At 31.9% G+C, this 25325-nt stretch overlaps 1 protein-coding gene across 2 annotated transcripts in view; it reads left to right on the top strand.

Annotated features, from left to right (window-relative positions):
• The window catches only part of LOC148616528 (guanine nucleotide-binding protein G(s) subunit alpha-like), a 51077-nt gene extending 29187 nt beyond the window's left edge, over nt 1–21890 (top strand). The window contains exons 9-11 of one of the 2 annotated variants that reach the window (XM_088583656.1): nt 1600–1730; nt 2817–2884; nt 21583–21890. In XM_088583656.1, coding sequence (XP_088439782.1) covers nt 1600–1730; nt 2817–2884; nt 21583–21756 — 373 coding nt within the window. In that variant the 3' untranslated portion in view covers nt 21757–21890. Of the gene's footprint in view, nt 1–1599; nt 1731–2816; nt 2885–11770; nt 17166–21582 lie in introns of those variants that run through there. The other variant, XM_088583657.1, reaches the window with a different exon arrangement.
• Nucleotides 21891–25325: the final 3435 nt, after the last annotated feature.

The raw sequence follows: 25325 nt of genomic DNA on the forward strand, positions 1-25325 counted from the left end.
ATATAGAGGAATGAAATAATTTTTAAAACTTGTACCCCCATTTCAAAGTAGAGGGTATACTGCTTTACACTTGTACATTTGTCTGTAACAATTTTTTCTGTCACACTTTTCTCAACAACTACTCATCACAGCAGCTTGAAATTTTAATACATTCTTCCTGTAGGTATGCCATATGGTGGGATCTATTTTCCAAAACATTTGGCAATGACTTCCTGTTTACCAAGGACTTTATTTATTTTTCATATCAAGATTGAAAGCTAGGGTATCACTAGTGAGCCATTGCTCATTGATTTCTCGTTTTCTTTAGTTATGAACAATTGTTATTTCCAAGAAATTTGACACGAATTATGGGTGAATCATTCATGAGTTACCAAAATATAAGCATACAAGGTTCTGTTGACCTTGTGATTGCTTGAAAAATTGATGATGTTTTATTTATTGCCTTCATTTCCTTCTCAGCTTTCCAGAAACTAATTGAAAGCCACATTTTTGCACGCTTACATCAAATATTTAGATTGTAGTCATACATTTTTGGGTTATTCTTCTTTGAACATGTTCTCTATGACTGGATATGTAGTGATTTCAGTGTGAAGTAGGTTGAATTCCTTTACATCAGTCAGTGACTTACCTAGCCATCAAACCACCTTGCTGATCTCAAGGTTTCTGCTTACATCCAGTGCAAGGGGTCTGTTTGACCTCTGGCCAGGTCACACCTAAGACTGAATTGGTAGACACTGTTTCTTCATCAAGCATGTGGTATTGAAGGGGTAGAGTTGTTGTCTTTGAGTCAGAATTATGTGTCTGAGTGGGGTGGCATGCTTTCCTATATTGCTTTTGTGAGCTAGCACAATAAATGTCTGGCTTATCTTGTCAGACTAGTACAAAGCTGGTAAATCCTTTATTCTGAAGTGCATGAGATATTTGCCATAGGATGTTAAACCTTGCCATCAGAACAGCAATGAAAACATTCCTTAGGATTGATTTAAAATATAATGTCAAAGTACTTGAAAAAATGTCATAGAAAAAAGGCATGCTAAATAATACATTGTCACAAACATTTTGATAAAGAATTTATTACTTATTAATTGTAAAATTTTAGTTTTTCCAATATTTTCATGTTATAGTCGGGCCAAAAAAAATGTATGTTGGTTTCCTGTTTCCTATTCGACCCATTTATCATCCAGATATAATGCAAACGCTACAATTGTGCCCCTAAAAAAAACAACAACAAAAAAATAAAAGTCAACTTGACTACCTGGACATTGTTACCTTGGTAACAGGAAACATTTTTGGCCTAATAGCTGTACATGTATTTTGGTGTGGTAAGTCTGGTGTAATGTGGAAGTGCCATTGTTTGTGGGTTTCTAATTTACATGGTATTTGTTTATTTGACAAACTACAAAATTTTGTTCTCAGTGTAAAGGAGTTTTCCATTTATTTGTAAGGTGGAGTTGTTGAGTCAATTCAAGAAATGACCAACTTACTTTTCATACCTTCAGGCTTCACCATGAAAAGTGGTACCCACAAATAAAAGTGCTTCAACAGTTATATCATGAATATTTGTATTTTTTACTTATAGTACTTCAACTTTTATTTCAGGTGGCTACGAACAATCTCCATTATATTATTTTTAAACAAACAAGACCTTCTAGCTGAAAAAATTAAGGCTGGGAAATCTAAGCTGGAGGATTATTTCCCTGACTTTAAACGATACCAAATACCTAATGATGGTAAGATATGAAATACTAAAAATGATACCAAATACATAATGGTTATCAGAAACGACATTTACACATATATCTGAAACTATCATTACAGCAACTACAACAGACAATATGAAATAAACTTTCCATGAACTCATTGGTTGAAAATGAGCAAGTTTGCCACAGATTTATGTGCATTTTAATTAGGGTTTGACACTAACTTTGTTTGTTTGGTGGTCAACAGGACTCCTTCAAAGGTAAAACAGGTAGTCTGACAGTTCTATTCTAAGATCTTATGAAAAATAAGGCAAAATTTAGATAGCTCATAGGAATACTTGAACATATTTTAAGTAGTCCTTAGTGAATCTTTTATATTATCAGGGATGATTTTTTGTCGCTATTTAGCGGAATTCCACTATTTCAAATTCCGGATTTTACTGGTACAATTCTTTTTTTCACTGTATATTTACTTTTGATTTTGCAAATTTCCACTTTGTTTTTAGACCTCGTAAAATCATTCCTGTATTATGTTTGATTGTGCTGTTTTTTCTGTGAGCTAAGACACCTAAAATTGATATCTTTTGAGTTAATTGGTCTTTTTCGCTTGATCAAATGTTTTTGTTTTGAAATTCATGATATATCTACCAGTGCAGTGTAGGTTTCCATTTCATGTTACCCTTGGCAACTGTGATTAAAGTGTGGGAAAGTTTATTATTTTCCACATAATTGTTTTGATGCTCTTTAAACCACAGCTATGGTGAAAAAGTGATAAACACATGACCAATATTTTGTTCAACTCATAGTCTGCATCTGTTAAAAAATGTAAAGAAACTAGTCCCATCGGAATTGAAATAAATCACAAGAGCTAAATATTTTCATTGTTTTACTACAGGCTGGCCATGTACGTCGATAACTAACCCTTACTATTGCTCGGGGTAAAACAATGTGACATTAATGGCCAATCCACGGTAAAACCATGATAAAATGGGAGTTTATGTTATTTATTTTGTAATTGAAAAGAGTCTCATTAACTTTTAATTTAAGTTACTCCTAGAATATGTCTAAAGTAAATTTTTTATATTGTTTCTATAAAAATGTTTTGGTCTATTTCAGCGTGTGTAGACCCAGGGGATGATCATGAGGTTGTTAGAGCAAAATATTTCATTCGTGATGAATTTTTGGTATGTAATCTTAGTGTGATGTAACAGTCTCTTTGCTTTTCTTGCTGAGTTTTGGGGCTTTTCCAGATTTAAATTATTTTGATCTATTAAAAAGCTAAGATATTTTAAGCTTCAATTTAAAAGCATAACATTTTGTGAGGTCAAGTATGACACTTCACCACACCTTTTTTTGTGTAACTTGAGTTATATTTCATCACATGTAGTTTCTATATTTTTGTTAACAAGCTAATTTTACAATGTGAATGCTTCAAAAGCAGTTTTAAATTATCAGCTAACATCTGCAGAATGTCAGTAAAGCTATATTTATCTGGAATAGCCCTTATTTTTTTTCAAGGAGTTTACTTTAGTGTATGCTTTAATTGTGAATACAGAATGTCTATGTTTAGTAAGTTTGTTACATGTATCAAAAGGAATTTTTACTGAGCTATATTCATCCCATTGGTGTTTTTTTTGTTTTGTTTTGGTGTTTTTTTTTTGTAAAGAACCAAGCTCAGTTTCATACGGAATCTCATACTGAGTTTTTCTCAAAATCACTTGAAATTGACGATTTTAGGAAAATCATAGGAAACCCAGGCCAGCTGTATATATATTTTACTGAAAAGAATGAACAAATCTCTTTGTAATTGCTCTTGAATCCAATTTCAGTAACTATTGTTCATTTTTAGTTATGAAAAATATATTACAATTCGTGAATTGAAAAGAAGAATTGTGATCCAAATTACTCCTATTTGCCTTAATGGGAGCCACCTGAACAGTTTTTGTTTTGACACGTTATGTTATACTAATTCTTTGTTTGTGTTTTATATATTTTATGTTTTTTTTTGTGTGTGTTTTGGTTTCTTACTAATACTCAGTCAAGAATATGTCTCAAGTGAAGGCATGATAATGAAATCATCCTTATAAAGATACTGTGAAATTTATATTCAGTCGCTTTTACGCAAATTTCATAAACTGATTGGAAATTAACTGAACATGTTTTAAAGTTTCAAGCGAGAACTAAAAATCTAATTTGAATTTGACACAAAGCAAGTTTTTGCTTTCATGGGATTAATATGGATTTAGTTATATGACTTGCTAGACATTTATTGCATGATAGTGCATGGGGCTTCCTTCCCATAATGCCATGAGATGGAGCACACCCTTGTTTTAGCTCTAACAGTACCCTGTCCTACAGAAATTACCCTGCAGCTGATCAGAAAATCATCATTTTACCTCAGCACCAAACATATCGTGACAATTAAGTTATCACAACCTGTTCGAGGGCCGCGTTTGTATTTTTACACAAGAAAACCTTCACGAGTTGAGAAAAAAGGCAAAAGGGTAAGAAATATCACTTGAAAGATTACATCTACTAGTCTGCCTCTCACCTAATGTTTTGACAGAGTGAAATGTAGATTTGACACCTTCCTTTTTTAACTTCACTTAGCATAGCATTCCCTGCAGAAAGATCAGTCAAACATGAAGATTTATAAAATGTTTAATAAATGAAATTAATTCAACTGCTTGACTGCAATAGAGATTAAGACTTATGATGATATTTTAAAATTTATTCTTCAAATTTTATGTAGATTATTCTTTTTTCAAATTGTTCTCTCTATGTTAATTTGAAAAGAAAGATAAAATAGCTGATTGGCTGATCTGAGTGCAGAGTTTGGTACAAGAAATAATTCATAATATCCCTAAGCAAAATATTGGTGGCTTTTTTTATTGTCATAAAATTTCTTACCTGTGTGTTCCTCATACTAGCTCATCTGTCTCTGTAATGATCTTACATTTGTAGCTGATAGAATTAATTGTATAGCCATTTGCATATGCCATTTTACAAATGTAAATAAGATTTTAAGTAATTGATGGGTTGGTTTTTATTTATTTATTTGGTTAAAATCTTTGAATACCATATTCTTCCGTGTATACCGCACACTTTTTTTCAACTTTTTCTTTTTTCAAGGAGGGGGTTTGCAGTATTCACCAAAACAATGAGTTCCTAGTTTTTTTTTACTGGAGACATGATTTTCGATTTCTGTAATTTTCGCCATTTCGGGAAACAGAACTGAAGTTGTCAACAAAAGACAACATAGATCCATTTTGTATTTTTGAGAACAGTTTGTTGTGAAATAAATAAATAAAGTTTTACTGCTATTTAATCATTGTTTTATCCATCAATGCCGTTTTTTTTGCATTCATAGTATGTACGAAAACCCACGACTAGCTTCTCATTTTTCTTTCAAAACACGCCATGGTAGAGCGTTAAATACACAATAACCGGAGTGCCAGCCTGTCCTCAAATATCAAAAGATCAATTAAAAGGGTGATAGCAATTGTCACTAATCCTTTAGTCCGCTTGATGAACTGTTTCCATATGTCAAATATCAATACACAAGTTTGGCAAATTGAAACATCTTTTTCATATTCGATGGTACTTGACGCCATTATTTTAGTGAAATATCTGATTTGCATACGGACAGGAAATGTAAATATTTTAGCTGACTCGTTCAATGGATCGCTGTATTTTAATCAATAAAGGGATTGCAAATGCAGGGAAACATAGAAAAATACTTATATTAAAAATATTAATGATTAAAGGACAGGCATTTCAGGGAATCTACTGGAATTCATCATCTTCGCTTCTCAGTGCGCATTTTACAAGGAAACTTACTTTTTTTGTCAATCTCCCATGCCAAGATGGGGGTGCTCACAATACATGATGCGGGTAATACACTGAAGAATACGGTATTATGCATTTTTATGATAATTTAATGAATTAATTCACCCACAATTACTACAAATGTGAAAAACACCTTTATTCAGTTATTGAGGTGCTATGAAAGTTAATTCATTGCATTGTATGCACCACTCATATTATTTTTCCATACAAATGACTTGAGGAAAAAAGAAACATATGGTACACTTTACCTTTCACCTAAGTGAAAGTTAGAAAAATAAAAAGATAATTTATTTTTATGATGAAAAAATAAATATTGACAAATATTTACTCAACAAACTTTTGGCTATTTTATTTGTTTATGAACCCAGTATGGAAAGGGGTTTATTGGAATTTTCAACTGTATGGCAGACATAGTTGAATTTTTGTTGATTTTTTTTAATGTTCATAATTTTTTTAAAATCAGATATGGATTTTTTGTGGATTGAGCTTATTTCACCAGCATTCAGTGTATTGTTTGGTTTGCTTTCTTTTGCTCAATTAATTCAGACAACAATCAATATAACAGGGGCCCAGAATTTTTGGGTAGTATACTGGTAGTGGTAGTGATATTGAATGATAGGTCTTGTTTTTGAAATATCTATGATAATTTATAGATTTTTTACATTTCATAATGGCTACTGTTGCTGTTGATAAAATTTTCGGACCATAAAGCAGTTTTTGTCAAGTTATGTTATACAACAGAAGTAAAGGAAAATTTACCAACCCCTTAGGTCATGAGGTCGAGACTTAACACCCATACTACCAGTTTACTTGCTTCATAATTAGTGCACTAGGTTGTCTTACAAACCAATGAACCTCTTACCATCAGGTACCTTAGTCAAAAAGTTTGCACCACATCTTCTTGGTAGAAATTTTGACATTTCTTTTTACATTTGGTGTTCTTGCTCCATTTTATGGCTGAGTATGCATGAAATTGTGATTGGTTTAAGTACAGTTATAAGATTTAAACCTGCATGGGACTAAGATAATGTATTCTTTTTTATAAAGGTAGAAAATTAGAAAAATTACCAAATTTTCCCTAAAGCCTATTGTTCGTTAAGCTAGAAGAAAATAATTAGGTCAATTCTTGATACAATAACTACACACAGATGGTTGACTTTCAAAAAATGTTTTCTTTACCTTTTTTCTTTGGGTGTGTAAGAATTGGTTATTAATAAACATGACTAAATATCCAGCATTTAAGAAATTCATACCTGCATTTGCAAGAATGCAAAATGGCAAACATACCTTACTTCATTTTTTTTTACAACTTTAAAAATACCATTTAACAACTTAAAACAGAACAATTATAGATTGTAATTTAGAGGCATTAATTGAGGTTGATAAAAGTTTACTGAACAGCAGTATGAAACAGATTCATAAACATATGTTCAGAGAATTTAAGGTTTTTCAGTTCAATGAAATGTAGTTATATTTTTTCAAGATTTTGTTTAGAAATACCCTATGAAAGTACTTTGATTTATGCGATACCAATGGCAAATGTGTAATTTTCACATTTCTTATATCCCCTGCTTTGAAAGCTGGCAGTACATATTGATGATGTCCATCTGTCAGTTCACCCATTCTTACTTTTATGTTACAATTTAAATTGCAACTTCAGATCACAGCCACTTTTTATTTTAACAGAAGCTTAAGTGTGCCATATGAGGGAAACAGATTTTTGAATCCTGTTCATATGGTTTCAGGGGTACATTTTAGTGAGTTTTGTTCACAGTCTTCTCATTTCTGTTAACATTGGTAGCCTTTCAAAGTACTTTCAAGGTAGTAGTAGTTGTATTATGTTGGTAGCTGTAGTAGAAATGTTATTTTCTTTATTTTCATTTGCTTTTGTTTATATTAGCAAATTACGGGATTAAGATGTATAGAAGAGGTTAGTTATGGGCTTTATTTCATGAACCTTTTCTGAAAATATCATTCCTCAATTCAAGGCATGAGTACATTACTTAACATTTGTTAAAGTCCAGAACGAAAACATGTAAAAAATGTTAATGTTATGATTTTATTTTTAAGTGTCAGTCCCTGTAAGAATCAGGCATTACATGAAACATGGAATGAAAAGACCCATCATTTTAATAGTGTAATTTGACAATTTGCACCATCAGAATTTAGGAAAACAGACAAGATTTTCCATATCGTGCAGCTGGACCATTGAGTTACAATTTGATCGAAATGCACTGAAAATAAACATTTCAAGGGCAGATAACTCTAGTCAAAAACTTCATTTTTCTAACATTCCATTTAAATATTTCTGAGCAAAGCCAGTGGTGCAGAGATTAATGGTGTTATTTTAAAATAGATAAAGTATTTTTCAGTGATATTACATAGTCAGATTGGTGGGTTTTTGACTTGTATGTTTCTGATTTTTCCCAGTTTGCCTGATTCTTACAAATGCTTACACTTAAATACTTTCATATAAATCTGACAGTTAAAGTTTCTTTTTATGCTTCATGGGGAAAAGGAATAAGCCTGACTTTGCGGAATCTGAGATGTTTTATGGAATAGTGCTCTTAATATGTCAAGTGTTTTCCTTTTATCTGTTTTATTCCTTTAAGATATAGTTATGTTTTCCCAGACCCCCCATTGCATTGAAGTTCCTCTGTTCTCATTTGTGTCAACTGTGTTGGTACCACATTGAAGTTCCTCTATTCTCCTTTGTGTCAACTGTGTTGGTACCACATTGAATCATTTATGTTAATTTTGTTGGTACTACATTGAAATTTCTCTGTTTTCCTTTGTGTCAACTGTGTTGGTACCACATTGAAGTTCCTCTGTTCTTTTGTGTCAATTTTGTTGGTACTACATGAAATCCTCTGCTCTCCTTTTTGTCAGTTGTGTTGGTACTACAATGAAGTTCTTTTGTTCTCCTTTGTGTCAACTTTGTTGGCACTGCATTAGAGTTCCTCAGTTTTCCTTTGTGTCAGCTGTGTTGGTACTACATTGAAGTTCCTCTGTTTTCCTTTGTGTCAGCTGTGTTGGTACTACATTAGAGTTCCTCAGTTTTCCTTTGTGTCAGCTGTGTTGGTACTACATTGAAGTTCCTCTGTTTTCCTTTGTGTCAGCTGTGTTGGTACTACATTAGAGTTCCTCTGTTTTCCTTTGTGTCAGCTGTGTTGGTACTACATTGAAGTTCCTCTGTTTTCCTTTGTGTCAGCTGTGTTGGTACTACATTGAAGTTCCTCTGTTTTCATCATTGTCATTGTCATGTTGGGTTAATGTTAGACATACCTCTGTTCTAATTTGTATCTATAATATTGATTTCATATTGAATGACAACTTCAACAGTACCATATCTAAAGCCCCTATGTCTTGTTTGTTACCCTTGCTGGTATTATTCTAAAGTACCTCTGTTTTCCTATATGTCACCCTTGTCAGTACTATTATTCTGAAGTAACTCGGAGTTGTTTCTTTTGATGGATGTGAGGTCCCTTTCAGCTTCATATATTTCACTTCTTTTTGTGGAATGGGATTGGAATTCCCATATTTGTGCAGTATCTGAAAATGCATCTGGCAATTTTTCATGAAACTTAATTGGAATACTTTATTTCAGTAAGTGTAAGCTTCCTTTTAATATTACATTTTGAATTATGACATTGTGAATTGTAGATTTCTTTTATTCTAGGCTTTTGATTTCTGTTTATCATACCCTACAGAAACAAATTCTAGGATGGAGAGAAAGCACTTTTTCTGTCCCTCTTTTGTCCTTTCATGTTGTCTTTAAAGTCTTATTGCAAGTATTTAAGTTTCTTGAGTGCTTCTATTCTGGTCATTCATTGAATTATTGCAAATAAAACTCAGGTGTGAACGGCTATTGCTGACAACTTTGTCGTTCAAATCGATTGATTACAGTAAATGTTGACAGTGGGCATTCTTTGTTCTAGTAAACACTATTTTGATTGGTCAATATAAATCTTGGTTGTAGACTATGCCGATAATTTACAAGCAATGGTATGGTATCCTCTGTGTATACGATCCTTACGAGTAATTGTGCTTATATTTCTACAATATATGTTAGGTTTCTTTCGTTTCTGATACTAAATGTAAGAACATCTGTTGTCAACTTTATTAGCTAATCAAGACTTTCTCGCTTTTGGATAGGCTGATCTGGAACTTAAAAATTACTGCACAATTTTGTGACATTTCCTTTCATAAAACCTACCTGTATTTTTCAACACTATTTTTTTTTTTTTTACCTATATAAGCATTTTTCCCAATCATATCTTTCCAGCAAAATAACTTTAAATGATATCGTTAAGTTCATTTATGTTTTTAATAAAATTAAATTTCAACGTGAGTTTTATTACTCTTACTCTATTTTGTGTCAATTCAGTTGACCAGGTGTATAAAATTATAAACATGTCAAGTGTGGGCACCCAGGTCTGATAATTGGGTCATAACTACAACTAATAATTAATCAAAATCATAACTTGGTGTTTTTAATTACAAACAAAAGTTGTTACCTTTTTTTTCTAGTTACAATAAGCCATTTATGTCTTTTATATTTTTATAGATTTTACTTTGTGCCATGTTCCTGCTAATATGTGTTATGACATACCATTAGTGGGCATAAATTTGCATATAAAAAGACCGATAACTTGAATTCTTGATCAAATAAAGAATTTTGTAAATATGTCTTCTTAAGTTTATTTTATAAATTTAAATGGTTAGTCATATTCATTCATAAATGAATTAGTGGCATTAATCAATTATCTTGGAATGCTGGTTTGATTGACGGCTTTCATTTTACAAAGTCAAGTTTACCCAAAATTACAAATGAATGTAATCAATATATTATTATCAAATCATTTTATAATGCTAGAACCAAGGCTCAGGTCAAAGAAACAATGGGTTTGAAAGTTCAGTGGTCTACAAAACAGAAGTTGAACAGTTGATAATTTACTTCATTGAAATAGATCTTTAATAAATAAACAATTCTGTGTATCTGTAAAACCTGATGAAGACTCTACGATCTAATTAAAACATTTTTCTTGAAAAATCCTTTCATAAATCAAAGGGGACGATAAGTTGAGGCTGACAACTTGTTGAAAAAATATTGACTTGTAGTCCAAAAATATGGTACTTGTTAGGATATATTGCCATACGAACATCCCTTTTCGTATCAATCTATATTCTTCATTCAATGAATACACCTGCCATTATTCCCAATTAGTCCAACCCACTCTTGAAAGGGTATCTCTGATTGATTGACTGTTCTCAATTGAAGATTGCTGAAGTTACAAATGAAACAGTGAAGCATAATCATTTACACTTGAGTTATTTTTGCAGTATTCACAATCTGAAGTGAGAGCTGTATTAATCTTGAATTTCATTTTCATTTTTGCCTCATCTGTTCAGAGTTTAACTTCTACTGGCGTATTTAGCTGTTCTCTGTGAAGCATTTCGTTTAATTTGAATGCCAAACTATTATGATGTATTAGAACCACTCAGTATTCTCCCCAAGCTTTGATGTTCTCAGTATTCTCCCCAAGCTTTGATGTTCTCAGTATTCTCCCAAAGCTTTGATGTTGTGGCTTGAATTGCTTATTTCTTAAATTTTTTTTATTGTTAAATTTGTCAAGAACTTCAAAACCATTTCCAGTTTTCAAGATGATATTAATTTTGTATGCTTTTACCTTGGTCATGTTTGCTGTTTTCATAAAATATTTCACATTTTTATTCGAATCCTTCCTAGACTCATCTGGTAGATTTTACAAGTATTTTAGGAGTTGGGAGAATCCCAAATCTGAATGTTTATGAAACATGCTAATACTGGCTTTTCTACACACTAACATTTAGCTGTTTGACTCTCACTAGAAACAACCCATGCAAATATTGAAGCATTTTCATTGCTCATATTCATTTTGTAGTATGAGGCAACATTTTTAGTACATATGTTTTTGCAGATGAATGACTCAATTTGGTACTAGAAATTTATTGATTGGAAAGTAAGCATTCAAAATGTAAATAATGCCCATTTGCTCTTGATGGATTGCAAGTGATTTGGCTGCATTGTGTTTTCTAGCAGATTACTAGATTGCTTTTAAAACAACACTCCAAATTAATCTGCATGGCTTATTTTTGTGTCAATAATTTGTAAGAATATTTATCATTAATAACTTACCAATTAAAATTTGAGTGACATGTATTTTTCTTTGGCTTTTCAGCGGATTAGCACATCCAGTGGCGAGGGACGACACTACTGCTATCCTCATTTTACTTGTGCTGTGGACACGGAGAACATTCGGAGAGTATTCAACGACTGTCGCGACATTATTCAGAGGATGCACCTGCGGCAGTATGAATTACTGTGATCTTCAATAACAAAACTTAGCAAACTGGTTCCCTGTGTGGAAACAGAACATACACATTGTGGCGTGATATAAAAAAAGAATTGCTTGTGTATAGATAAACAACTTGTACATTGTATAAATTACTGTACAAACTTGGATTACATACAGGAATTGGAAATCGCTTACCGTTGAACCTCATCAAGGATTGGTAGAGAAAGAGCTTCATCATGTATGTATGCCTGCCAGTTGTTAAAGGAAAGAATGCATTAAAATCACAAAGGCTATGAAAACAGCCAAAGTGATTTAAATTTACTGCAATGGAAAGAAAAATGAACTTAAGGAGGTTTTTTATGAACTGCAAGGGTTTAAACTACCTATGGGTGTCATATGCTTAATTTTCATCAATTTTAACTGTGAGTGGATTGAATTCAAACATCTACATACAGGTCTATGTAACCATTTATGTTGTTCATGAAGGATGTGTGCCAAGATAGTATTTAGAAGGAACAGACCTGTTCAGTCTTAGGCCTTTTTTTTAAAACAAGTTGCTTGTTTATTTTTAAATACATTGTTTGAAACTTTTGAGATATCCCACAAGATAACCAATACTATGTAAAGCTTTAGAAAACATTAGGGATTGGAACAATCTCTTTGATATTTGTAATTTTATGATTTTGTCTTGAAACAGTGAAGAGAAATGGTTGGTTGACATGGGTTTTTATGATTGATTAGAAAAGTCTTCCAAATAACTTCTCAATCACTTAAATTCTTGTTATTGATGTTACACAGGCAAAATTATTTCACATGATTTTCACCTGAATTGAGCAAATAAACTGACAGAGTTCACATGAATTTCGGGTGAATGGAGCCTTCACGTGAAATTCACATGAAATGTTAACATGAAATTCATGTTTAGTGACTTTCACTTGAAAATCATGTTAATTTCATGTGAATTTCACATGGATTTCATGTGAAGCTTGATTAACATAAATTTCATGTGAAAAATATTTGCCTGTGTAGTAAATAGTTCGGCATTTAAGATCAACTTGAGAAACAACAATGAAATAATCTTCACAAATTGTTTTCTTATGTAAAACATTGTTAATTTTTACAAATAAGGATTCAAAGGGTCATTTATTTTATATACCGATAAAAGAGCTGATTTCTCCAAATTGTGCTACAAATTAGTGCTCTGTAAATGGATCAACTGCACATATAATATTATTTATTATTATGTTAGTATTTCTTGTTAAGGTAAATGTGATTGATGGTATATGGTTTTGGCTAGAACTGCATCTATTCTTTCCCCCAATAAGAGATAAGTTTAAAATGATGGATTTGAATTGCATTCAAACAGGCTTTAAGATTTTCAAGTTGTATTAAGAAAAAAAATGTATTAATCATTGTATACTTTATATGTTGATATTTGAAGTCTGAATTTCCAAAAAAGGATTTTCTGTTTTTTTTTTCAAATCTTACAACTGTTTTTCAGATAGAATTTTAACTTAATAAATTTATTTTTTGTATGTGATATTTGGTATATAATAAGTGGTTTCTGATTCACTTTTTCCCACTGATTACCGTTAGAGTAATTTTGCTGATTCAGTTTTCATGATAAAGCAGTTGTCTGAGGCTAATGAAATACTGGTTGGTCTCTTACAAGACTTATATACATGTACTTAAAAAACTTCTTCAAAATTTAGTGAAGGCCCTTGTATCAAAAAGTTAACTAAATACTGGGCATCAAACAATAATTTTAACATAAAAATTAGGTATCATGATTTCTGGAATTGTATCAGTAGAATGCTAGAATTTGCGTTTGTAAACTTTTCCACTGATGGTGATATCTTTTTAAGTGCTTATCTTGACTGCTAGATTAAAGCATTAGAAGTCATTTAGTATCTTAGCTTAGTTACTTCTTCAGTTTCACAGTATAGGGGATCAACTTCAAGTTAATGCACTTTAACTAGATTATATAACAGCTTCCAAGTAAATTGGTTGGCCTCATATTATTGATTGAATAAAATACTTTTTTTTTATGATGTCTTCTTGAATGGAGAGTTAAAACTATCCTTTTCTTCAAATTTAAAGTATATAGTGGTCTTTATGAACGAGGACGAAATCCAAGACAATGTTGCTGTCTCACAATGTAGAATTTCAATAAGAATTTTATTTAAGTAGAAAGGTGGAATCTGTTTAAGGCCATCATGTTTTTTTCTGCTTTCTTCAGACAGCTGTCCAGGATGTATGATTTGTTTTCATTGTCTGACTCGCAAGAACATTGCTTTAACTATTGTGACCAAATTGACATAGTAAATTTCACAATATAAATGCCTAGCTACATTAAACAACTGGTATGATGTATTGTCCAAAAAACCTGCTATATCTGACTCAAAATTATTTCTTACTGGTGGTCTGAAGTATTCTATCAATTACATTACCATTACTTGAGGGAGTGAAATTCTAATAAGCATATATTTAACATCTGTAATGGAACCTGTATTGCAAAGTGATCCCAGTTTTCAAATATATTGTAAATATTTTGGTAGGATTATTGGTCCATAGCATTAAGTGCTGAATTGAATTTTGAAACCATTTAGTACGGGTTTGTGGGGAAAGGCTGTCAATGGTAGGCATACATATTACAGTTTAGATACAGAGAAGTTTGTTGTTCATAATATCATATAATAGTTAACATAGGACCCTGTGTCCAAAGCCTTGGCTTCTATATTGGAACAGGGTCTGAATATTTCCTATCGTTTACGGCTTCCCAGGCTGAATGATTAAGAAAATATTCACTAATTAATTTGTATGTATGCTAATGGAGTGGTTGAATGTAAAATGTGTGTATTTGTATGCGAGTGTGTGTAATGTTTGATGAGGATGTACGTGTGTGTTGTCTATGTACAATTTGCACATCTGTATAAAATGTGTCCATGAAAAAAACACTGTATAAGCATGCCTAGGGTAATTTGGTGGAGACGACTGTTTTTGTAATGTGATTGGCTGAAATTTTACTCTGCTTTTTTTTAAATCTTTCTTCAATTACCTCTCTACATATTAAAGAATTTGTATTAAGCTTTTTTTTTGTTGGCTATTTAATGCCATTTTACTTGTAAGGGTTTAAAATTTATGCGAATGCTATGTGATATTCATTAATTACTGAAATGATTTATATGTATTTTGCATCTTTTTGAGTAATAAGCAGTTACACTCTGCAATAGTTTCTATCATATTGTTAAATAATTCTATATAATTCTAAAGGGCAGTTATAAACTTGTAAATTTAAGACAGATGATGAGAGTTTTCAAGTTTTAGTGAAATGAATATACCTGGTAACTGAAATTTGAATTTAAATAAACTGGTTTATCTTCATTTTGTACACTTATTTTCTTCAGTTACCCCTCTTTTCAGTTCTTCTGTAATTACATAAATCTTAATATTGAAAATTAAGTTTTATAACAAAGTGTTAAATTAAGGTTTAAAGGTTTAAATTTTTTGAAAATTATTTCATTCTTACCTTGTTGTTCTTCTGTTTTATTCAAGTGTTTCTATCCTTGTGTTACAAATCAATCACATTACAGAGAGAGAGAGAGTACTCCTGATGTTGTTAGATTACTGTTATCATGAATGATGTATGCTAAGGTTGATATTTCATTAATTATATCGCTATGGTTGATTTTTGTTTCTGTAACTTATTAGTTACAGGTCATTTTTGTTGAAATATATATTATATATCAAATGTCCTATTTAAACAATCATGCAATTTGCTAAAATATATGAGTAATATAAGGAGTATGTTTCTTGATAGTGTTTTGTGCATGTTTAATGCCCATACCAATTTGATTTATTTCGCCATTACTTGTGATAGGGGGATGCATACCTGCCAACATTTCAAAATGCTCATGTTTGTTTTTTTTTTACCATTTTAAAGATGAAGGGAGCCTCAGTATACTGTAAAACCTTTCAAGGGGTCTTCAAATTTATCTCAGTGTTGTCTTTTTGGCTTCTCTGTGAGATTACAATGTTTATGCAAAATGTAAATGTTTGAAAACGTTAGCTCGGGAGCTCTTATGGAGGAAATTTCCTGTAAATTGTGACCATTGGCAGGTATGGGGATGCCACGTATTATGCTCATCTGATCTCTCTGCTATATGTACAAAGTTTTGAATTTTAACTTGATTTGCCTGGCAACTCCTCTGACGAAAGCTTCATGTCATTTATGTCCAATTTTATTAGTGAAGCCTTGTTCTTCATAAACTATCAAATTCATATGTATTTTTATGGATTCAGAAATTTGTGTGCAAAACATTTTAAGTCTGTGTTTTCTTCAATTGTATTAGTGTTTTACTTCATCCACTTTTATTATGCTGAAATCTTTGAATCAGGAAACAATGATTACATGTAAATATACATGTGATATAGTTTTTTTTAAAAAATAAGTTTTATTCCTATCATGGCTTTCTCTACATCATATTTCATTGTTGGAGGAATAATATTTTATTTTTATTTTTGCAGTTGATGTTAAGGATTATATGGACTATGTCTAAAAACCAATACTATTTAAAGTCTTTAATGTCATCAGTAGAACAAAAATGAAGAAGTTACTTAACAACAAATAAAGTTATCCTCTCCAATGTTGCCTTAGAAAATGAAAGTAACCTCTTGGGTTTCTTACTTAGTGATGTGTTGAGAAGAATTGGCTACATTTACTATTTAACTTTCCATAATGACTTAGTAACGACATACTAACCCCGTCCCCCTCTTTTCTTATTCAAATGGATCTGCTGGTGATTTGTTATATTTATTTTTTTTTTATTGAAATGGGCATAAATTTGTACAAATATTTGTAAGGTTTTCAAATGCTATTGCTGGTCATACTTGTATTTTAGGACTGCACTTACACAACATCTTGGCTGGGTTTTACACTTTCCACACGGCCCCCATGGTGAATTTTAGAGACAAAATACTTTCAAATAAAGCTTTTTGATGTTGCATGGGGCTACACTTGTTATTTAAATTATGAAATTACTTAACCATTATATGAATTTAATATGGTGTTACAAAAGGGAAGTCTGGCTCATCATGGGGCCACTGTGGAAAGTGAAAGATCCACCTGACTTGTAGTGTATGTTATGACTTTTTTAAAATGATGTCATATCCCTTAGTTGCACTTTGTAATTGTGTCAGCTCTAAACAAACAAAATGTATGGACATTATAAAAGAAGTCAGTTGAACTCTTAAACTATTAAAACTTTTATAAGAAAGATATTTTTGTTTTGTCTCATTTTTTACGCCTTGTGTATACAGTGTTTTGAATGAAATCAAGGAGATGATAAATGGTAGAAATATTTACTTTGAAACCTGTCTAAACATAAACCCTTTTGGACCCTAACAAAATTTTTGATTTAGACATGTTTACTTTTTACCCAGGTTAAAAATACCTTGAAACTTGTATGAAGGCACTTCATAAAATGACTGGTTTAGACAAATTTGCGGTTTATTCAGGGTTTGTTTTTGACAGGTTTCACTGTAAAAAATTGAGGGATTTTGTGGCTGTACTTGACCTGACTTGATTATAAACAGATCATGCTTTTTGCAATGTTTATTTTCCACTAGGTATGATCTTACCTTGATCATAATAACAGGAGGTCTATGTAGATCATGACCAAGCCACCACAAATAAGAAATAATTCAAGGAGACTTCATTTAATCATTGTTTTACCATTAGTTGACCATTTATCCCTAGCAATAGGGCGAGATTAAATAATTACACACATTTGTATATGGTCAACTGCCCATTGTAGAACAAATGATACAATGAAGTCTTTGAGAATTATAAGGGCTCTGCCATGAAAGAAGTGGTTACTCTATAGTGATCACTCTGTGCGTCTGTCCATGCACCTCGAACTTGTGCATGGCCTGTAACTTTTTTCTTTCAATGTGGGCTTTCGATATTTTGCATGTAAGTAGATCACTTAAAGACAATGTTGCTTACCATGGATAGTAGCCTATTACCTTGAACTTTGACCTAAAGGTCAAATGCCTGCATTTTTGGTGACAAAGTTGTGTTGGGGCTGTATCTTTTTTGTCTTTCAATTTGGGCTTTTGATAATTGGTATGTGGGTAGATAACCTGAAGACAATGGATAGTGGATTATTGCCTTGAACTATGACTTCAAGGTCATATTCTGTTTTTTTTTGTTTTTTTTTTGGTGACAAACTGGTGTCCGGACTTAATTACCAGGGTGGGACCCACAGAGATGGATTCCATCTCAATGATTTCTAATTTTGATACTTACAAGACTTGTTTCTTCATATTTATGTATAGATGCAGCCTATGTGTTGCATGAGATGGAGACCATTGTGGAGCAAAATTCAACTGTGACATTGGTAAAGATCTTATCTATGAAATATGTGTATGACATTTGTTACATGTTTATCAATGTTTTACTTAAGCTGCGGTCTAAAGACCTTCAGAGCAAGTCTTATTAGAATCTCTTTCTTTCCATCTAGCTCTTTCAATTTTTAGTTTTAATGGTTTGATAAAGTAGTGTATACAATGTTTCAATTTATGTTTTACCATTCCATTAGTCATTACCCGTTGTACATAAACATCTTATTTTCTGCTTGATCATTTTAAGGAGGTAAACTTATGGTAAGGGAAACAACTTCTGAAATCAGTGATATGCTTGTATCAGGTTCAATTTCACCAAAGCCAATCAAGCTTTCATTTGAAACAGAATGAAATCAATCCAAGTTACTTTGATGCTTACATGAGATTGATGTAAAATGCTGAATACAAACATTCCTATGATTGTTGAGAGTTATGTCCCTTACCCTAGGTCTACCTCCTTAAGATATACTTGAATGTGTTCCTTTGATGACTTGAATTGTGTCTCTGCTTATCTTCTTCCTGTATTCAGTATAACTTCATTTGACAGACATGGTTGAATGGGGGTATTCTTAGCACAACATAGCATGTAACATCTTGTTTCCAGTGAACTGTCCTATGTGATTTGAAATTCTTGATCATCCTAATTACCAGAAAGGTACACATAACACACACAGGAAAGACTAATAGCAAACATATCTTCTTTTCAAATGTTTGCTTTAATTCATACAGTGGATGGGGTCTAATCTGATACAAGTGGATGTGGTTCATTCTGATGCAAGTTGTTCAAATACACATGTATTAGAGGAGACTTAAAGATGGTCAAATAGCCTTAAATATCAAGTCTGATTAATAAACATTTTGCAAAATAATAATATTTTACCATTTTTTCCTGGATTCACAATAATTTAGTGTAATCAGGTCAGTTTAGATGCTTGAAAAAGAATGCTTTCTACTTAAAATGAAGTGGAAGAGCATGTTACTTAAAGATATTTTATGCATTAAACTATCACCCAGCTTGGAACATTTGATTTTTTAATTACAAATGAACTTGTTCAAATTAATGTTCATTTCATGTATTTTTAATGTGCTGTAACAGTAGATTTGCTGCATTGAAATAATATGATAATAACTTCTGAATTTATATTATGCCAATGTGCCAAAATAATTTTTTAATTTCTCTTCTGTTAGGATAAACAAAAAGTGTTAAATGTTACAAAAATCAGTGGGGGTCAAGTGGGTTGGGGGTTCCTGGATTTTTACACCCCCCCACTCCATTTGTTGAAATATTTTGTATCCTGTCAAAATTCAGCAAAAATGAGTATATGATAGCCAAAAATTCCATTTCAAATTGCTGGATCAACCCCTGAGATTCTGGAATTAACAGATGTCGGATAAGACAGGATCTCCACAAATGTAGACTTAAAGCATGGCATTGATAGTCCACTTTAGGTAATAGTAGGACAGAGAAAATTTGTTTGTCAAAACTTCATTATTTCAATAAAACTCAATCTGCAGATGAAGTACAGTGAACACTGAGTATCATTAAACCAAACAACTGTTTAAAGTCCCTACATATCAGTTAAAATGTTGTTAGAACCTGGGTAAACCAAACACCTGTCTGAACCAAACAATCTACAGTCCAAAAGGGGTTTGGTTTATACAGGTCTCACTATTATCTAATGTCTCTCACTAACATTTTGTATGGATACAAGTAGAAAATTTAAGATGACATTTTAACTAATAAGAGTCTATATGATAAACCCATTTACTAGAAAGGTTAAATGTTTTTAGAAAAGAAAATCAAACAAGATTTCAGAATAGGCTGTTAGATCAGTCAGTTAATGGTTCTAACTATACTCCTTCTAAACAAGTTCAGGTTTGTGTCCCTCCGTCTATCAATCTGCCCATCCATCACATTGTTTGTCTGTCTCTCATTATGCTTTGTAAGTGCATTATGTCCTTAATTATTCAATGAGTTTAATAAAGAAACATATTTACAGGTTATGCTTATTTACATATATGAGTGAGAAAGCATAAAAAATATTAATTTCATACACTTTCAAGGAGAGATAATCCATTAAAGAGAGAAAGTAGGAACTTTGATCAATGTATATCTGGTTGAATTATTATCTCCTTGTAATAAATTGCAAGTTGCTTATACATTGAAATCTAAATTGAGCCCTGAATAAACAGAAAACCTCTCTCTACTAGACATGTTTTGAATCCCTTTGTGTCAGTTAAAATTCATTTTGAATATATTTTGAACCTGAGTGAACTGAAACAGAAAGACTTGAAATCGCATTTCACAATTTGGGACCTCATACTGAAGTTGCTAACCAAATATCAAGTGGCTATGATTTATAGTTTTGGATAAAAATGTTATGAACAAATTTTGCATTTTCTGTTTAGACTGGTTTCACAGTAAAAGACATTGTAGGATGATGAAATAGAATTGAAACAAAGCATATCTGAGTATTAAAAATGCAAAATATGGTGGGAAACAGAAGAACTTCTGCCAAATGAATGTAGAAATACCATATTTTGGTGTATATAATATGCATTTATGTATTGTGTGCAGTTAGGATGTTCCCTGTTCGTGTTCAGTCATTTTTATCAGATTTTTTTACTCCTCTGGTTTTATCCATTTTATAGCATGAATATTTCTTGTCTAGTGACCCCAACTTTTTTTTTATTCGTAATTTTCTTAAACACAACTTAAAGTCTTATTTGAGAACTTTTTATGAAATTCTTATTATTTCTTCATGGTTTTTGAAAGATAAAACCTAATAAAAAAAAACCTATGGAAAATCCAGAGAAATCCTTTTCCCACCAAAATTTCAAATGCTTATACATATATCTCAAAAACAAGGAAAATGACCCACCATTTTTTTCTATCTATATTTTTCTAGCATGAAAGATCTTGAAAGATTTCACAACTTTTTGAAATCCTTGTTATTCTTAAATAGATCAGGGAAGCTTCCCGTGTCAGGCCGACGAGGCTCTCGTGCTACCACAGTCGTAGCCTTGCCTACACGAGTCTCGTATGCTACCAGGCTATCTTAGGGGAAGCTTCCCGTGTCAGGCCGACGAGGCTCTCGTGCTACCGCAGTCGTAGCCTTGCCTACACGAGTCTCGTATGCTACCAGGCTATCTTAGGGGAAGCTTCCCATGTCAGGCCGACGAGGCTCTCGTGCTACCGCAGTCGTAGCCGTCCCTGAGATTTAATATGGTGTCTATGTTGGTCAAGGGTGTCTATCTAATTACTTACCATTCTTTTTTTTTTTTTTCAGAGAATTTGTATAAATGTTGACGATGGAAGACATGGAGGCCACCAAAACAATGCTGTCCACCACTGTTATGCACATTTTACATGTGCTGTTGATACAGAAAATATAAAACGAGTGTTCAGGGATTGTAGGGACATTATCCAGAGAATACATCTTCATCAGTACCAACTGCTGTGACAATTGTGCACTATTAGGGAAGATAACTCTAAAAAAAAAAAAGAACATGTCTCTGTTGTGATAAAGAAGGGTACATGTACAACTGTTTTAACAGAAAAAAAACTATCCGTTAACGTTGTGTACTGGCAATATATATGATATCTTACTAAGATGAACTTCTTTTGCTTCTATATCAAAGCTGTAGATGAGCAAACAGGATACTAACATCTTATAGCGAGTTATATAGTTAACCTCAGGGAATAGAGATTGTCTTTCTTTCATTGAATGACCATAACCTGATGAAATGTCTTAAGTAGTTGTAATAATAAACAAGGAGGTTTGAAATTTGTATTGTTTAATAGGTATTTTAATCAAAGTTTAATTGAAATTGTAAATCTTGTCAATTGTCCAGTTAATTGCCTCAGGAAATTAATCAGGTGATTGTCATTTAATCTAAGAAAGAACAACTGAGTTCTCTGAAGTTCACTATAACACTCGCTGTTATTGTCAATATGTCTAGGTATTGATATTTTTTTTGACATTGCTATGCAAATCATTGGTGTACACTTCACTTTCAAGTCTATATAATGCCTGTTTATAATATTTCCCTCTCTTGAAAAAGATGGATCACAATTGCCATTCTGGAATTCAGAAATTATTGCTTCATTTTGATCATGTATTAAGTGCAACTTGGTTGTAATAGCAATTCTCAAACTGAAATACCAAAATGTCAAACAGAATATCCTCAAGTTTTATATAACTCTACAATACCAATATCACAAAAATAACTGCACACACTATTGGAAAATGACAGTACTTTACGCTTATGAAAAAGACTTGATATCTCCCTTGATCCTTGTTATTATTTCTTGTAATTTTCCAACATTGTATGTCTGATCCATCCATAATTGCTTCGTTTAATATGGTTAGCGCCATTTTAAATTATTCTATGTGTAAAAGTAAGCAATGCTACAACTTACATTCAGTATATGTTTACAAAGATAAAGTTGTATTACATGTATCTTTTTTAACAGCTTAAGTTACCATTTTACAACGTAAATAGAAAAATACTGCAGAAATTTGTAGGTGTGCATAATGCATGTCTCCAGTCAGAAACACTTAGGACAACTCAAGTTAACTCTTAAATTCTCATCTATTTCTCAAATTATATTGAAGTTAGAAATTTTATATCTTGTTTCTTTTATTAGAGAAAAAGCTCATACTGGTCAACATTTCAAGTTAAGTCGTTCAAGAATAATTGAAGATAGAAAAAAATGTTTTGATCTTTGGCTCTAATCTTTAAAAATACAATATAAAAATTGGGAAGGGGATTTTGTGGGAGTATATGAAAGACAATCTAATAATTAATATGGCCTTACAAACATAGGCAGAGAAAGCATATTTCCAAGCAATACCTTCATAATGTCCCTGATACAACCACTTCCACATCTAAGGTTACATACCCCCCCCCCCCCCCCAAATCTTTAGGTCTGTATGATTGTTTAAATTGTTCCAATGTATTCATATGTATATGTAGAACTTGTAATGTTAGGAAAGTCAAAGCTTTGCAATATTTTGTAAATAGTTTGTGTGCATTAGTGCTTATTTATTTATATAAGTAGAGTGCCAAGTGCTTTCGGTTAACCGTCACAAATGTACATATTGATAATAATGTATGTGCTGTATACTCATATTTTCATTCTTTTTATCTATGCATTTTAGTGTGGCAGTAAAGGAGATGGTATGATGGTCACTTTTAAGCTCATTCCTGTTAAAATGAATTTGCTGAGATTTCGGAATTTATGTAACAAACCATTGTGCCCTTTTTTGCATCTGACTGTAAACTTGTAAATGTGCTACAAATGAAATTTTATATTTTTGTCTTCATTCATCTAGCCATATTTCACCCTATTGATAAAATCTTTCAAAAGTATGAAAACAAATGAAGACAAATCCCAGAGAAGAAAATCAGTGAAAATAATGTAGAATGAGAAGTAGATACTGTTACAGCGAGTAAACTAGTTAAGTTCATAGGATAGAGTTTGTCTTCTCTTGATATAATGACTATTACCTGATGAAATGTCTAAGGTAACTTACTGGGTAATTGACAAAAAGATTAAGACTTATGTGTTTAAACCTTTGTCCGATAAAAAGTTTAAACTCCTTGTCAATGGTCCAGTTGACTATCTAAGACAGTTCATCAGGACATTTTATCAAGGGAAGACTGCCTCTATTCCTTGAAGTCAACTATTGTACTCCCTGTAATTTCTTTCCAAATCTGGAAGTTTTTTTTTAAGAGTTGCATTGAATTGAACAACATTCTATGGTCTCTAGAATGAAGAATGTAATCCTGACTTTATAATCATGTATAATTGTTGATATTTTATAAATGCATTTTTTTTAAATAACAACATACGTAGCTTTTCAGTGAAACTTCTTTCAAGAAATGTGTACATAATATTTGTGTGATTATCATGGAGTTGAACTTTTGATATGTAATCATGACTCAAAATTTATAGTGTTGGTAAAAATGAGACTTAAGGACTGAAAATTTTCAAAGAGTGACTTTGTCAAATTAAAAAAAGATGTCCATGATAAATTTTGTACAAATGCATTTTAACCTTAGTACTGGTCTCAATATCATCTTGACACTGTTACTGTAAATTCAGTTTTTTTGTTGTGATGTTTTCATAATTGTGAATAATTGTAACTGGGTTATTAAATGAAGGGTAATAACAAAATTACCGAAATAAAATCTAGGCAAAAGGAATACTGTGAAAGTACTATTGTTCATGGGGTGCCAATTTTCATGGTTTTTGAGGTTAGGCCAAACCACAAAATTTGGTCCCCAACGAAAAGGAGATTTCCATTAATATTTATACTTAAAACCTCAAAACCATGAATTCAAGAGTCCACAAACTTTTGTCTCTTCCCTAAACCATGAAAATTGGTATCCACATATTAAAGTGCTTTCACAGTAGTCTAAAAGGCAAGTCTTTAACAAATGGCAAGCTATACAACTAAATAGATAAAAATTTAACCCCTTTAATGGTGACTACAATTGTCAGTGCATGTTTCATAAACGATAGACTGTCGTCTGTTATATCATGTTGAACACTAAACTGAATTTCATTGATGAATTTAAATTCACAATAACTATGTGATCACTTTCAACTTACATTTCTTAAACAATAGATCATCACAGAAATGATATTTGGATCCAAACCTATACATTTCCTTGTTCTCTGGATATACTGTGAAATTATTATTGTTCGTGGGGTACCAATTTTCGTGGTTTTCAATTTTTGAGGTTTTTGTGGGTAGGTCAAACCACGAAGTTTGGTTCCCAACAAATAGTAGATTCCCATTGATGAGTATACTGAAAACTTCAAAACCACGAATTCGAGAATCCAAGAACTTGTGTTTCTTCCCTGATCCATGAACTTTGGCATCTACGAATTAAAGTACTTTCACAGTATAATGTCTGTTCAATAGTTAAGCACAGGTAGACACATATTTTTTTTTTTTTTTTTTTGATAATTTTTGGTAATAAGTTCAAACCTTTGGTTCTTGAAGGTTTATTTATTTAT

This window comes from Perna viridis, chromosome 5 (assembly GCF_037379345.1).
Source record: "Perna viridis isolate PV_CMFRI_1.1 ecotype Kerala chromosome 5, ASM3737934v1, whole genome shotgun sequence".
Lineage (NCBI taxonomy): Eukaryota > Metazoa > Mollusca > Bivalvia > Mytilida > Mytilidae > Perna > Perna viridis.